An 18130-nucleotide genomic window follows, 5' to 3' on the forward strand; every position below is an offset into this window, starting at 1 on the left:
TCTTATATTTATTACATTTCTATGGCTTCTTAATATATTTGAACTTCCATGGCTTTTCAATTTTATTACATTTTTAAGGATTCTCATATTTTTACATTTCTATGGCTTCTCATATTTTTTATATTTCTATGGCTTTCTAATATATTTGAATTCTATGGCTTCTCAATTTTATTACATTTTTAAGGCTTCTCATATTTTTTACATTTCTATGGCTTCTTAATATATTTGAATTTCTATAGCTGCTCAATTTTATTAGATTTTTAAGGCTAGAGCGTTTTATTAATATTTCATGTATTATGCTTTATAGTGTAAATTATAGCTTAATAGTTGTCTTAGAATTTATTATAGTGTCGAATATTAGCATAATATTTTCAATAATAAAAAATAAGATTTTTTCTAAGAACATCAATAAGTTGTTTGTGAAAAATTAAAAAAATTATTTCTTTTTTAATTTTTATAAAATTACTAATTTTTGGTGACATTTCTAAAATAAATTGAATAGTGTTCAACAATGAAGTAGGTAACTCCTTAAATTAAAATTGTTTCTTAAATTTAATAGTTTTAAAAAAATAAAAATAAAATGTTCATTCTACAATACAATGTTTAATTTATTTAAATATTTGCATTATCAAGTGTTTTTAAAGAGTAGTTTCTAAGTTTGAAGGAATTCTCAATAAAACAATAAATATGGAAGATCATAGATTTTATTAATTATTTTACTTTAAAAAGATATATATGAGATAACCATATTTTTTCAAGATTAATCAAATACAGTTTTTTTAAATTATTATTTTTTATTTATTAAGTAATATTCAAAATGAAGCATATTATACCTTATCATTCTATACACATTATTAAGCTAATCAAATATCAATAGTGTGACGTTTTAATGAATTAAATCAAACAAAGTTTAGTTTTTAAAAAGTTGTACATATTACAATTATCATTACATATAGAAGTAATTTGATAATTTGAAACTATAAATAATCAAATAAAAATATATGCAACAAAGACTAAAATACAACAATAGAAAAATATATACTTTTTTAATTAAAAGAAATAGTTTAATTTGTATTAAAAATTAAATTACAGTATACAAGATAACAATAATAAAGGAAAAAAACAAATTTTTAACAAAATACAGTACAATTACCAAAATGGGCACCTGTAAAAAAACCGAATTCTATTAGTTATAAACAATAATAGTGACTTTTATAAAAATATTATCAGTATGATAAATAAAAATAATAATTTTTTTAAAAAGATTTTCATTTTATAAAAGGTAATAAATAACTGATACTGGTTAAATACCAGTAACAATAGCTTTGTTATAGTGTGAAATAAAGTTTCAGAAAAAGACTTTTTCTTACTCTTTACACAGATTTGTGGTCAATTTTGAGTATATAAATATTAAGAAATTGTTTGTTAAATGTAGTAGATAAATGGACAATATATTTTAGTTTATTTAGTTTTCTATAAACAAGAAAAATTTTCCACATCAGTCATTGAACAATGTATGATAGTAAACTTGTGTTGATGTAACATTATGCGTATTTTAATAGACATAAATTATTTAAGATTACTGTATGATGAATATTATAGTTGTATCTGTGACAATGGACAACATTGAGTGCTAAATAGCAAAATTATCAATAGAAAAGTAGTCAAAAATAGTTACACATAAACAAGCATTGTTTATGCGAACCACAAGAATTGTTCTACAGATAAGAAAATTATAAGAACAAATATAATGAATCACCTGTATATCAAAGAATTTTATTTTAATTTAAAGTCAATAATTTTTTACTTATAAACTCTAGGTAATATTTTTCAATGGAGTAAGTACAAAGTTAATTAAAAATAGTTATGATTAGTAAATTTTCTGGGAATATAATATGTATTTAGTTATAAATTATAATTTTATTGTTTTATATTTATCATTATTTTGTAACTTAAAAGTAAACTATTAAAAATACATACCATCCAATATAACATTGGCAAAGGTTTTCATTTGCTGTAGCTTGTTGTATTAATAAATGCACTTGTTTTGGTACAGTTAGTTCTTGTTCATGAACAAAATCACGACCAGTCAATTTTTCTCTAACTCGTGTAACAATTGCTAGTGCTTTTTTGTTCAAAGCCTCTGTTGGTTCATTTTCTATGTCACCTAGAAAAATGTTGAAGTAGTTAATTATGCCTTGTTTTCTCAGTAATTAATGTATTGAGAATTGTACCTAAATCACCACCAGTTCCAACATTGAGGGGTGCTGCTTTTTTACTAAGTGATGCAGCAAAACTAGCTGCCATACTTGGTTCTTCTGATACAGTAGTAGCTGTTGATGCAACACTAATAGGATTTGTTCCAACAACAGTAGCTCCTGCTGTTGCAGCAGCAGTTCTTCTAGCGCCAATCCCTGCTTCCATGAGTCGCCAATTTAGCAATGGATCATATACAAATGCTTCTAGTACAGCCATTAAGCTGTCTTTATTATTTCGAAGAACAGTCATTACACTTTCACAAGTACTTCTATAAGTTCCTTCAATACCAGTTACCTTAAAAACCATAGTGTAATTAGTCAATTAAAATTGAAATATATTAAATAGTATTAAACATACTTCCATAGCATTTATCAACATTCTAGTTAGTCTAAATGGTATTTTTTCAGGAAACTTTTCACGGGTCATAGCCACTTCAAAACAATCACCAAAGTCAATGTGTAAAATTTTTCCACTTAGACGATCAAGCATTAAATTTGATGGATGTCTATTTAATAATTAATAATTAACATTTACATTAGATTTGATAACAAATTAAAAAATATTATGAGTATTGTGTATTTTAAACTACCTATCCCCTAAACCAAGTATGTATCCAACCATGGACATGACTGCTAATGATCTTGTATAGTTGGTTCTGCGATCGAACCAAACTTCAGAAGATGGGGATTTCAGCCATAATAATCTGGCTAGGTCATCACCTTGAGTATTAGCTAATGCGTGTTCAAACACTTCTACTTTTTGCATTAGTGTCAAATGATCGTAATTTGGCGCCATCTATGTAAACATTTTTAGTAATTAATGGAAAAAATGTAATAAAGTTGCACTTACCCTTAACATTATTCTATGTTCAATATTAAGTAGTATTTTTTTCTTGTCTCTGTAGTCACGAATTAAAGTGTGCAATGTGTCACAATGTGGCACCCAACCAATAAGACCAGAATTTGTAGACAAGGGTATAACTGCATATCTCTAAACATTTTTTACTTAAATTAAAATTTACAATTTACTATAAGTAAGTTAACTTAATGAGATAAATATTCACAAAAGATATAGAATGGTTAAGATAATTAAAAAATAGTTTTAAAGAATGATTATTTTTTTAAAACTATTATTTAAATTAGGTTCAGTATAGTTAATGAGAAATTACTCATTAAAAAATATTACTAGCCTAACATCTTTGATGTTAGAATATAATAACTAGTTTCAAGGAATAAATAATTATAGATATCTTATTTTGAGAGATTAAAGTGTTAACATTTTTAACACTTAAATTATAAATGATAACTAGAGTCTGGATTTACAAATATTTATAAATTTTATTAAGATATTCCAAATACATCACCAATCAATACAAATTTGTATTAATAGGTTTAAAAACTTAAGAATGTGTTCTAACTGCAGTTATATTGTTAGGGAGATAATCCCCCTTAGAATGAAAAATTATTTCTGTATATTCCAACAACAAATTTCCACAAACTTCGGGCGTTTTAAAATGGCTCGAATATAATTTATAAATGTATATAAATTTGGACTGTACTGACAACTTAAGTCAGCTTACAAGAAAATTACCTGTATAGTCAAATTTCTTCTAAAAGTGTCAGGATCATTGAGTAAAAGTGTGTTAACTAGACCAAAAAGTTGCATGACTCTTTCATCTTGTCTGAGATCTTCATGACCTTTAAGTAAAAACATGTAATCATTTCCATCACTTCCTTTAATGCACAATTTACGAGGTCGTTGTTTCGATGTAATGACTTGTAATGAATTTTGAATGTAAGCAATTCTAACAACTGGTTGTCCAGGTATATAAGAACCAGGAACAGCAAGCTCCATATTTCGACTTTGTTGAAGTTTCGGACTGACATATTGTAGTTCCAGACTAGTTAATTGAGGCAGTTGCCGTGATATACGTCGAAATACATGATAATATAAATCCCATGCTTGATTAAGATCACGGTTATTTCCTGATATTAAAAATCGATTACACCAGTCTAATGCTTCAACCAAATCTCGGCCATACGTCTTAAAAAAATAACATTTCACTTTTTTTTTTTAATGAATTTCACTAGAATTTACTAACCTGATTAAAGGAAGTTTCCTTTAAAGTTTGAGGACCACGTTCTAACATGGCATGCAACGGTTCTAGAACTTCATACATTCCTTTAATATTGTTTTCACCAAAATATAGTCTACTAGCCTCTTCTAAAGCTTCATGCCATAACTCATGCCAAAGTATAGCAACACGAAGTAATTCATCACTGACCATTACAGCTTGTTGTACTAAATTTGGACTATGTTCACACATAGTTTTTAAAATTTTATTAGCTGCATTTCTACGGACCATACTTGCAGATTTATTAGCCACAGTTAATGGATAAACTAATGCTTGTGGATGGTGTTTCCCAATATCAATTAACAAATGATGAATAAGACGACTAACTAAAGTACGAGGTGTATCAATCCGAGCAATCAGTTGAGGGATAACCTAAAAATAAAATAGTTTAAAACATCAAATTTTTTCTTTATGTATTTAATTGAAATTATTACGATATTACGTTATGAAAAATAAAGATTAAAATTCATTTAATAATCAACATTTTATTCATTAATAAAAAACAAAGTATAAATGGTTGTTAAATATTTCTGAAATGTAAATTTAAACTACCTGCAACCATGTATTTATTTGACTTGATCTTAAGCCATCAACAATAGCTTCATACACTTCAGGTTGCTGACCATACTCAAACCACAATGTGAGCAATCTCAATGTATCTTGAAGTGAACTACCGTGTGATAGCGAAATAGACCGAAAGAATCCTTCAACAGCTGGTACAGTAAATCGAGCTACATATTGTAGATTTTTCTGTGTCTAAACGTTTATTTAAGATAATTAAAAAATAAATAAATAATTTTTCTAAATATAGTTACTTCAGTATTATTTTTATCAACTGTTCCTTTTTCAACCTGATCATTTGACTGAGATTTATTTTGGTATTGATGTTTATAAAATAGGACAGTTTCAAAGTTCATGTATGCCCAGGAATGCCACGCTTTATACCAACTAGGATCATGTGTTGTTGCAGCTGAGTAATAATCTAATACATCAGGAATTGAAAGCTCAGTTAACCCTTGAAGTTCTTCTTGCCAACACCCCAATTTTAAATAACATCTAACACATTGACAAAAGTATAGAAATCAGAATAAAAAAAAATGTGCACACATGATACAATTTAAGTAATGTATAACCTGGCTAGCAATTTTTTAGTAGAGTCATTACGTATTTTTTCACTTTCTTTTCCTTTGCGTTTCAATTGAGGTAGTACATTTTGAATCAAAGTATTCAAATGACTAGAGAAATAAACATACATTTAATTTTAAATATTTAAATAAGAAATATTATAAAATTTTATTTAAATATTACTTGTATGCGTCCATTTTAGCTCCGGAAGTCCACATATGTTTGATGTAAGCAAAAGTAACATGAGGGTGTTCTACAGGCAATGGTTCATTAGGATTTTGAGAGGGATCAATTCCCAGGAGTGTAGTTAAAGTTTTATGAGACAATACCTAAGACATATTAAAAATGAAAAAAAAATGAGCATTTATTTTTTTTTTAAATAACATTTCTATAGAATAAAATTAATTCCACCTCTTAGTTTGATTACAAAAGGAGATTATGATTTTTAAAGAAATATAAATTTATCTTTTTAGTTTAAATAAAACCTGTAGCAGCAAAACTTAGGCGTGTTGACATTTATGAAAATTTATTAATATTATAATAACTCATATTTTTAAAAAAAAATTACAAATATTAAATATCTACTATACAATTAATAAAATATAATTTTTTTTTTTTACCAATCGAGATGATTTTCGACATAAAGCAGCATATTTAAGCCACGTATGCATATCTTCTTTAGGGCTTAATACCAATGAATGAACTTGAATAATACGTTGCCAATCTTCTACTACTCGCTGACAACCCTATTGATAAAATTAATTTAAAATAAAACAATATTGGTTAACAAATAAATAAAATTTTGTTGAAATATAATACATACCTGAAGTCTATCCCACCAGACTTTATAAATTATTGGTCGTTTTTCAGGCTTTAACTTATATTGAATTACTTCTTCAAGCTCAGCCAACATTTGTACAGAAACCATAGCACCATATGCACGTTGATAACTTTCAGCAGCCATTGCTGTAAGTTCAGTATCCAAAATTTCACGAGCCAAATCAATATACTAAATAGTTTATCATTATTAAGTTTTGTAACACAAGAAAATTAAAATAAATTGACTAATATTACTTTTTGAGCACGTTCATAATGTTCTCCGTGGATAGATAATACAGCTCGATAAAATGCACCATCCATAGTGTCTCTAGGTATACATTCAACATAAACTGACATTTGTTGCCATTGATTTAATCCCCAAGCTGCTGCAGCAGCAACTCTTGACATTTTTTCACGTCCATTCTCGGGAAAATGTAACCAATGAGAAGCAGCAACATTACTTAATTTACCCCATTGCCCCAAAGATTCTAAGCACCTATTATTAAAAAATTACTTAAAATATTAAATCTAATAATATTTAAAACTTTATTAACCTCATTTCTCCCAAAGACCATTCCACATCATGAGGTTCTTTTTGCAAACAACTTTCATAAAATGATAATGCTTGTTCCCAATTGTGTAATTTCTCATACCATCTTGCCTGTACTTTGAGCTGCTCTCCAGGTTCCTGATCTTCTTCTCTTTTACTCATAACAACTTCTAAAAGTCCTGCTCAGAAAAAATAAGTTAATCTAATTAATTTTAGAAGTTAAAAAAAATTGAAAAATATTTAAAGAAGAATACTTTCTATAAATTAAATGCTTGATATATATAAATCATTCTTTAAATAAAATACAGATAAATTGAATGGTTTGTGATGGTCTAAAATATAAGCAAGTAAAAATTTGATTTCACCATTAAAGTTGTATAGGCTTTTCAATACTCAAACCAACAACTAAAAGATTAAGGGTCTAACATACTAATTGTTTACTGAGCCTTCAAATTATAATGATAAATACATATAATTTATGTATATATTCATTATATAAAAACAATTTCTTTATATCCTTTATTATTCTTATTAATAAAGTTTACTTATTAATAATTATTAACTTACAAATAATATAGTAAGTATTGTTTTTTCATTGAATGAATTTTTTTAATTTTATTCATATTTGATAATATAAAATATAACATTTAAAAAGCCTATGATAAGAAAGAATGAAGTGAAAGAATTAATTATAGGTTGTATCATGCATACCAGATGCTGCTTCTTTTTGTTGGAGTTTATTATTTATTGATATTAGGGACTCAACAATATTTGGACAAATGTGTCTGTTTTTTTCTTTAATAAACTCATCCTCTTTATAATGGAGTGCTTTTGCGTATGCTCGACAATCCATTGCCCTCTCTCCAAGTATATGAGTATCAATAGGTAAAGGTCCTTTTTCACAATGATCCATAAATTCAGCTAAATTCAAAATTGTTTGTGTCATTTCTGGTAGATCAGAAACCATCAATGCTTGTTCTAATGTTTGTATTAGTTCTTTTCTTAGTGGCTCAGTTAATTCTGTCCAACAGCTTACAAAAGCAGCATTAAATAAATCTTTAGGTAATTGTGAGTATGTCTGTGCTAATGCCCAGCAAGATCTAAGAGCTGGAGAAGGTGACTCTTTAAGAAAATCAATCCCAAGTCTTCTTAACCATTCTAACCAATCATCTTTAGAAACACAGCGATTAGCCAGCCAAGCTTTTTGTAAATTCGGTAAAGAAGTGTGCATCTAAAATATACAATTTATAAAAAGAAATTGAGGTGGCTCATAAATAACATTTTATTTTATTATCGCGTTATGTCAGTATATCACTATATTAATAATAATACTACTTATCTGAAAATTATTGAAAAATATGATTATTATACTAAAATATTTGTATTCTCTTTAAGCATTATATTTGCTATTATACTATTGATCTAATATCATTTGTTTTCTTTTTAAATTAATTTAAGTGAAACCTACAAAATTAGAGTTAGTCTCAAAAATAAAATATAACACATAGTCAAACTATAATGTTTATATTATCTATTTTTATAAATTAAAATAAATAACATGTTAATATACCATAGTAAAATTTTAAATTTATAAATTAATACAATAATTGAACATACTCTTTAGCAATAATTATTATTGCTAAAGAGTATGTTCAATTTTTTTCGCTTTTGAAAAATTGGGAAAATGTATATACAGGGGGTGGACAAAATAATATGAACACCATGCAATATAGTTACATATTGTTGCAAGTTGGCTACACTGTATAATTTTTGGATAACATGGCGTAAAATTAGTATATTATTACAATATAGTAGTTATTTATAACATATTAGTGTATAACACAGGTTATACTACGAACGTTAAAATAAATTTAAAATAAAATGCGTGACCTCTCGGACTTCCAAAGAGGGCAAATAGTGAGTGCTCGATTAGCGGGAGCGTCTGTAACGGAGACATCTAAACTGTTGAACGTGTCAAGAGGGACAGTATCCACAGTAATGACAGCATACACGAAATACGGAAAAACATCATCGGCGAAAAGTAATAGTGGGCGAAATCCAAAGTTGACTGACAGGGACCGACGAACATTAAAACGGATTGTGACAAGACAACATAAAACTACCGCGGCTAAAGTTACAGCAGAACTTAACGCTCATTTGGATAACACTGAATCTATTCCGCGAAGGATTGAAGCGGTTTTAAAAGCAAATGGATTTAAATGAATTAATAAGCAACATCTTATTAATAAATAAATATTGAGTATATGTCAGGTGTTCATATTATTTTGTCCACCCCCTGTATGTGGTCTTGTCATAAGTGTAATTTTAAGAATAAGTTATTATATTCTGATAAGAATGTATTAATTACTTTTTATTAAGAACTCAATTTAGAGTAATTTTTATTTTAATTAATTTCAATGTTGTAATTAAAATATTAAACAATAATTTATATAATGAGAGCACATATTAATTGAGTACCCTACAAATATCAGAAAGATTAACATTTTAGGAAAATATATACAATGATTAAATGTTAAATAGATGGAAAAAAGTTATACTATGAAAACATTTTAAAAAATGCTTCATTGTATCAATAAATATTAACTATATAAATAAAAAGTACCTTTTTAATTATAGTAGCTGAATCTCCAAGAACATGCATTCCAACTTCTTTTTTGCTTTTAAACTGTTTGTGTCTTGACAACAATAAATTTTCTTCCAAGCTCCCTTCAGAATTCTTAAGAAATTTAACAAAAATATTACATCAATTTACAAAGAAATATGGTTCATTAAAATTCATTTACAGATTAAAAAACATTTATTTGGTGTAAATTTTTATTTTAATGGTTATTTTCTGTTACTGGATAAACAAATTACTAAAACTAAGTAGTATATAAATTAAAAAGGTATATTGAGGATAAAGTGATATCTATTCATATAAAGTTATTTGTGTACACTGTGGATCAAAAAAAGTCTATCTTCGAAATTTTAATGAGATTCATTTTAACATTATTATATGCATTAAAATAGGTATTTTGTGAAAATTTGAGATTTTTAAAAAATTCTTTACTGGTCGCTCAACATATTTTTAATATTTAAAAAAATATATAATAATAAATAAATAAATATATTTTAAAAAAATAACCCAAAAAACAAAAAATTGCCTCCGTGATTCCCATTTTTAGTCAAATATTATGATTATTATATCAAAATAGTTTGATTTTTACTGTAGAATACAAATTTTCAGTTTCAATATTTTAAGTAAAAAAAAATCTTTGCTAATCTTAAGAACTTATACATTTTTTTTATAATTAATGCATAAACTAAAATATACAATATTCTTGAAAATATTAATAAATGAAATGATTGTCATTACATACTTTTCAAATATATTTTTTTTATTAAACAATTCATTTTTTATTAAATATAATACAATACAAAAGTAAGTTTTATTTTTTTGGTAACATTAAACATATACCTGTACACTGTACAAGTATATGTTTATCATCTTCTCTTCAAAGATATTTCTTGTGCTAAAAAAGTCAGGAAAACCTACTTAGCCCTAATGAAATGTATAGTAATTTGTCATGAAATTTTTTTAATAATTAAAAAAATTGCTTCCATATATATAAGCATAATTATTATGCTATTACAAATGGTATTTTAACAAATTAAAATTATGTTTTAATATTTTTAATAAAAAATAAATCTGAATTAAATTTGTAGACAAAAATTCACAAATTATACTAAATTTTAATTATATTTCAATTAAAATGTACTTACTGAAGATATATATGTTATCAAAGTATCATAAGCAGGATAATTATATTGACATTTGTTTAAAGTTCGTGATACAAGAGGCATAAATATTACATATTTACGACCTAACTGGCAAATTAGAGCACACAATGTTTCCATAGCAGTTTTTCGAAGTTCTGGAGTATTTTCAATAGAATTTACCTATTGTAATTAAATAAATAATTGTTTACATATAAATTCACTAAAATTTATGTTTTAATAGTACAATTCCATGTATGATTCTTGAAGCAAAATCAGTAAAATCTAAACTGTATGCTAACTGAGCAACAGTTTCCATTGCAACCTGGCTAACTTGTGTTGGATGTTCAGTTGCATCAAATAAATTCACAAGTGGTGGCATTATCATGTGTAAATACTCATCCAAATTTATACCAAATTTACATAATGCAACAACCATCTAAATGATAATATTTTTATAAAAAAAAAATGTAATCCTATTATTAAATACAAAATATTTACTCTTTTAGTAACATTTCTATTTTTACTGGAATCATGATAAAGTATCCTAAGTATATTTGGCATTAATTGTGACAAATAAGTTTTAAATTGAGCTCCTAAAGCCACAACTATATATTCAACAAGTTGTATAAGAGTACATTGAAGAGAGCTATTAGGTGTCCACAGTTCCTGAAAAAAAAAGTAATAATATTAGAATTTTCAAAAACAAATCGTTTACTTTTCATACCTTGATTAATAAAAATATATCATCTAAATAATTTCGAACATGTTGTCCAACAATATTGATAAGTACAGCTAACTGTTGCAATAAATATTCTCTAAAGTTGGCATCTGCAGTACGAATTACATTTAAAAAACTTGGCATTACTTGTGGTATGTAGGGAACACATTTTATTCCCAATGATTGAAAAATAAATGTTATTGCCTGAAAATTGCAGATAAAAGTAATAATAAAGAAATTAAACTAAAAATGTATTTACTGCAAATAAAGAAGTTTTCAATACATACACAATTGTGTATTAAAATAATAAAACAGAAATAATTTAAAATTTTTAATAAAAACAATATCAACCTGAACAACCATAGTGTGATGTTGAAATAAATTTGGATCACGTATGATTCTGATAAGAGTAGCTATAGCTACTGCTGGGTAATATTCTTCTAAAGTTGCTGTACTCATATTCACCAGCATTTCACTAGTAGTCCATTCTGTTTCAGATATAGGACGAGAATCAGTCATAGAAAGAAAAGCTGTCGATTCAATTTGAGAATCTATTTGGCCTAAATTCATTTTGTGTTTATAAGGATCTAGGGCACCAAGAAGACCAAGAACTCTTATGGTTTCTCTTCTGCAATAAATATTGAGTTAAAATAATTATTTTAAAATTAAATAATTAACTAACCTCACTAAAGGTTGTTGTTCAGTTTTTAAGAAACCGAGTAAAGTATCAAGTAAAGTAGGGTACTTTTCATAAGGTTGAATAACATAACCAAGACCTTCAACTAATTTTCCAAGTACCCAGAGTGCTACTCCTCGCTTTTCTTGAGATCCACCATCACCAAGCATATCTAATAAAATTGGTAAAAGTTCATCAGTCCAACAGCACATTTCTTCACCATTGACCTAGTAAAAATTTTAAAAACGAATAAAAAAAATTTCTCTTTAAGAACTGTTAATGTTCAATTAAAAATTAATTACTTGAGCTAAATCTCCAATACATGCTAATATACTAATCAAAATTCCTGGATTTAAATCTGGTTCACCAAGTTTAGGAATCAATATTTTTAAAACAGGTTGTACATATGGTGATACCAAACGAGGAGCATGAACAGCCATATGATCAATCATTCTAGCACTTTGTTCTTTGTTACGACCCATTCCACTATGTTCTAATTCAGTTAAACACTAAAAAAATTATATGGATTAATAATAAAATTACTTTTTTATATTGATACTTTAAAATGTAAAACAATCAAGAAAAATTAAAAAAAAAAACCTAGTATAGTGATGTTGTGGCACAGTGGGGATATTATATAGTTGAAATAAGTATACATGATATCTGACAGTAATTAAAATCACTATTATAAAACACACTTCGATGCAAATATATAGTGTTTAATTTTGAGAATACAATGTTGAATTATTCCAAAAGCAAATCAACTATAATTCTCTTAATTATATCCTGATTACAAGTTTTATGATTTATAAGTATAAAATAGGAATTAATAATTATTATAGCAATTATATTTGGTGTGAAATTGATATTCATTTATTTAGTAAAATAATTTTTAAGGAGAAATTATAATAAAAAGATATATATTATTGTATATTTTGTTGGCTCTAGACAAATGTGTAATACAATTGTCAATATGAATTTATCAAAAAAAGAAAAGGAAATTAAAGTTTTTAACTTGATAACTCTGACCTTCATTAATTAATTATTATTTCAGTTATGTAATTGAAATTTTCACTTATCATAGACTACCATTGGTAGTTAAAACATTCAACAACTTCTTTTCAATATACTTATTAGATTGACATTAAAAAACCACAACCATCTATATGACTATACCGCTTAACCTAATAAATAACAATAAATTATTGAAATAAAAAATTATAACAATATGAAAAATGGTGAATTTATACACCAAAATAACATTTTTTTTTAAACTTTTTAAAAATAGAAGATAGGGTTTTGGGAAAAATTATTTTTTATAACTTGTAGTACATATCATAAACTTTAATTAAACATATGTTTGAAGTTCGGAGTACTACTGGAATATTTTCAAAAATTAAATTGAAAAGATTAACTTTTCATGTCTAAATAGCAATTTCAAATCTCTATGACAGGTTAAGGGTTTGATTTTATCTGAAAATATATATTTAAAAAAGGAAATACCTGTAGTATTTATAAAAACAAAATGTTATTATGATTCATTCTTTTTTCAAAAAGTAAAGACAGCAAAATTGTTTTAATTTTTGAAGGTATTGTTGTCAATAATACAATTTAAGACTTTTTGACATATCATTAAAAAAAAAAATCAGTCTAATGAAAAGCTGAGGTAAAGTAATGACGGAAACAAAAAAATTAAATAATAAACATATCATGATAAAATTAATACTTTCTCTGCTTTGTATCGAAGCTAAAAATAAAAATAATTGATATATTAATGATTAGGTATATTGTCATAAGTGACAGATTTTACAAAATTTACTTTTTGATACACTATTATAAATTATACATTAATCAATCTCACTTAACATCAATAATATGCAATTAATAGGGAAAAATGGGGAAGGGAAGTTTTATTATAGAATAAACAACAATGTAATGTTTTATATTTAAAAATTTGTGTTTTGGCTTTCCTGAAAATCATTAACATAAAAGAAATAATAAATAATAGACTATTACCTGCATCAAAGTTTTACGAAGAGGTGGCATTACATAAGCTGGATTTATTAAACTAAGACGTCCTATAGTGCATAAAGCCATTTCTCGTATTTCAAAATTGACATCATTCATAGCCATAAACAATGCAGTTAAATTGTGCACTTGAGCTAAATAAAAGTCAAAACTGCGATCCAGATTCTCAAAAACTGTATATCGTACATCAGGATCTTTAAAATTATAAGTTAAAATTACAAGTTAATGAAAACAAGTTCTAGAATATTTTATGCTATTAATAAATTGTCATAATTTTGATATTAATTATAAAAAATCATATTACCTGTATCAGAAACTCCAACAACAAGAATTTGCTTTATAACAGTAGTAATAGTGTATCTAACAGTATGAGATGATTTACTTTGAGGTGACTCTATAGCTAATCTCAACAAACGACTACAAGTTCTCACAGCCTCAACTCTAACTTCTTGTTGTTCACTACCCAAATAATGCTCAGCACATCTTCTTAAGAATTGTAGTAATGAATGACCTAAAAATTTTTATCATTTATCAATTATTTACTAACACATACAAATATATACCTTCAAAATTAAAATTTCCAAGTGTTCTAAGAGCTAAAACAACACTTGCAATATTTTGTGGTTCCAATACGGAAGATGCTATAGACAAACTCAAAGTGGAACTTGATGCAGATATTGGTATAGTTATAGGAACATGCCTATGATTGAGCACTTGAGAAAGCATTCTCAATAAACCTTTGAAAAATAAAAATAATATTAATACATGTCATACATAAGTGAACAGCAAAAACACACCTTCTGAAATGTCTTTTTTCAATGAAGGAACAGCTACTGCTAGTTCTTTAAGTGCTATAGTTAATGTGGGACTTAATCCCATAGCTAACATAGGTTCTAACAATTCTTTGAGATCACTCTTAATGTTATTTTGAGCAGCAATACCCAATAAAGTAATACAAACATATACTGCAGGTTCTGCACTTGAAAGTCTTTTTCTCGAGGAACTATCCTACAGAAATAAATGTTATAAGTTTAAACGATTAGTTTATTTAATAAAAAGTTATATATGCAATATATACAATCATATACAGGAATATATTATACATAGAGTCGAAAATTTATTATTATAATAAATTTTATTAAAAAAAATACTTGTACTTACTTTTGAGGGTAGTGACGTTCGAATTACATCTAAAATTCTAGCTAAATAAGGTTTTGTATGGTCTTCAACAGCAATGGCCACTAAACCAACTGCAACAAAAGCATTAGTTCTTTGTTCACGCTCACGGCCACGAATTGTTGATAAAAGATACATCATTGATGAATTAAGGTAACTAAAATTTTTTTTTTTTTAATGTTGATTTTAATTTTTTATATGTATCAAGTTTTAGATAAAAAATTATTGTACTTTTGAACAAATATTGATTTATTAAAAGCTGCTAGTCTTGGAAGTAATTTCATTAAAGCTGAATGAACTAATGGACTTCTCGACAACCTATGAGACAAAGCTCCAGAACAAACTCGATCATAATTATCTTGTAATAAATTTTTACATGCACTACTTTCATATCTTATACCCGATGATGCTATTCGTACAGAATCTCCATCTGTACGACCAGAGCCTCCAACTAAACCTTTAAGAGCTGATTTTGTACGAGGAAGTAGGCTAAGAATTTCCTATAGTTAAAAAAAATGTTTTTATTAAATTATTTTGACATATTGTATATATATATATATATATATATACACATATATAGTTGAGTTACTTAGTCTCATAAGACTTAATATTTTAGAATAATTAATTATTCATTATATTAATATGTAGCTACATGTATAAAATTTGACTTCAACTTAATATAAATCAAAAAACAAAGTAATACTCAATTTACATCTATTGGAAGTCATAAACTTCATGTTGTTTATTTCAAAATCTCATTTTTTGAGACATAGTCTTCTTGTACTCATAATACAATATTTTAAAAATAAATCATAAATTAAACATACTGCATTTGTTTGGCTCTGATTCCATTGTAATCTTTGCATTAATGAATCATATTGCCTTTCCCAATTAATATTGCTCACTCTAAGTAATTCATTTAAAACCAATATAGAACCATGTATTTTATCATCACGAGTAACGCCTTTTTCTTTATTGATGTTATCATCTAATCCATTAATAACTTCCTCATAACACTGTTTATACCTAAATCAATCATTTATTATATTTTTTAATTTTGTTGAATAAAAATAACATTTTTATCTACCATTGTGATTTTTGAGTTTGTTTTGAAGTTTCTCTTTGAGCAGTAACTACAAGTGCTGCTCTCAATGCTTCAACAGCTCCATCCCGAATATTGGGCTTAGGATCTCTTACTACATTTAAAACAAGATCAAAAAATTGAGCAGCATGTTGAAAAAATAAAGTTGGTACCATAGTAGCAATTTCTCTTAGGATTAATACCTAAAATAAACAATTACATTAAAAATGTCACTTATAAAACATTTTAGATAGATTAAGAATTAACTTACAGCAGCATATCTCTTAGGTTCATTACGAATACCACTCAACCATTCAAATGCTCTTTTAACTTCAAATTCAACATACTGATCTGCATAAGTACCTGAATCTAAAGCAAGTTTACCAACTGTTTTAGCTGCTAATTCCATCACTCCCAAGTCAGTGGATGGTAATAAATTTCGTAAATAATTAGCAAATCTACTAATACGATTGTTTTTATTACCAACATCAGCACCAATTAAACATACTGAAAATTAAAATATATTCATTATATTATAAAAAAAAGTAATCCTGTTAACTTTTAACTACAAAAATATATTTTTCACATAATTATTTTAATAAAACTATAATTCCAATAGTTAGTGTAACACACTTACAAATTGCAAGAATACCGCCAATTTTTTCATTACTATCTGAGCTGGACACCATTTCAAATATATGATGATTAAATTCATCATTAAAAATTGCTCTTTCTTCAGCTGAAACTTCCCTAAGTTCAGTTTTAACCTATAAACCATTAAAATAAATTAAAACCCAAATAACATATTATTAAATAAGAAAATCTTAAATAATCACATATAAATTTAAATCACGTGCTGCTCGTTTGCGAACTTCAAAGTTTTTGGATTTTAGCCTGGTAACAAAATGTTGCATTCGTACTGAAGACATTCTTAAAATCTAAAATCAACCACACATTTCATTTAATTATTAAACAAATATACGGAAGAGTATTTTTTATTTATTGAAAACAAAAAAAATATTCAGTAATATTATATTCTTAATAACAAAAAATAGTGTACAGTTAAGTAATTGTTCAATATTACATGTACAATTATTTTTATTAATATTTAAACATAAAATCATTTAAAAGATTAATCTTACATGTAATCTACATATAGATAAAAATAACTATTAGATTATAAAATTAAAAAATAATAGTGTCTTAGTCTAAAAACAATTCAAATATCGTTATTTCTGCAATTAATAAGAAACAAACATTGTATTATATTTTAATTTGAAATTGTTATCAACTCACAATATTATGGAGTTGTGATAAGAACATAAATGAAGTTACTGACGGCACAAATGATACCACAAACTGAATGAAAATATGATTGTGATAATACTAAATCACTAAGCTGTTTTCCAAATTCATATTATAACTGATTACAATAACAATTTTGTATGTAGCTGTTAATAGTTAGTATTAATTTATTACTAAATAAGTGCGGAATATGATTGGTATTAGAGGTCTCATGTCAGCCTCATGACTTAAAACTCTTTAGACAATTATAACCAAATAAAACGTCTTTTAATACTTAGCTTTTGAAAATATAGAATTCTACAAAATAATGTCATGTTATATATAGTTTTTTGATAATTAATGTTTAGTTATCACGAAGTTCTACACATTAACTTTTATAGATTTAGTAAAAAAATAGTATTTACTGTTGATAATAGATTCAAAGTATTTCCTTTTAATTATTCGGTAATAAATTACGTTATTTAAAATAAATAAGTATG

General features: G+C 26.0%; 1 protein-coding gene across 1 annotated transcript; it reads right to left on the reverse strand.

Annotated features, from left to right (window-relative positions):
• Positions 1–860: 860 nt before the first annotated feature.
• Positions 861–17644, reverse strand: LOC126904527 (serine/threonine-protein kinase mTOR). The gene is made up of 37 exons (XM_050683615.1): positions 17489–17644; positions 17183–17284; positions 16984–17113; positions 16618–16853; positions 16353–16549; positions 16093–16291; positions 15497–15765; positions 15251–15422; positions 14887–15097; positions 14653–14826; positions 14394–14600; positions 14078–14283; positions 12364–12570; positions 12068–12288; positions 11737–12013; positions 11392–11589; positions 11166–11333; positions 10912–11103; positions 10671–10847; positions 9511–9624; positions 7599–8118; positions 6892–7066; positions 6593–6833; positions 6342–6527; positions 6139–6264; positions 5702–5847; positions 5527–5628; positions 5209–5449; positions 4946–5149; positions 4361–4765; positions 3850–4302; positions 3109–3249; positions 2849–3054; positions 2617–2764; positions 2235–2553; positions 1981–2167; positions 861–1165 (listed from the first exon to the last, which is right to left on the reverse strand). Exons 2-37 carry the CDS (start codon positions 17273–17275, stop codon positions 1150–1152), a joined length of 7464 nt encoding a protein of 2487 aa, XP_050539572.1. The 5' UTR covers positions 17276–17284; positions 17489–17644; the 3' UTR covers positions 861–1149.
• Positions 17645–18130: the final 486 nt, after the last annotated feature.

The sequence above is a fragment of the Daktulosphaira vitifoliae genome, unplaced genomic scaffold, assembly GCF_025091365.1.
Source record: "Daktulosphaira vitifoliae isolate Bord-2020 unplaced genomic scaffold, ASM2509136v1 Scaffold_4, whole genome shotgun sequence".
Lineage (NCBI taxonomy): Eukaryota > Metazoa > Arthropoda > Insecta > Hemiptera > Phylloxeridae > Daktulosphaira > Daktulosphaira vitifoliae.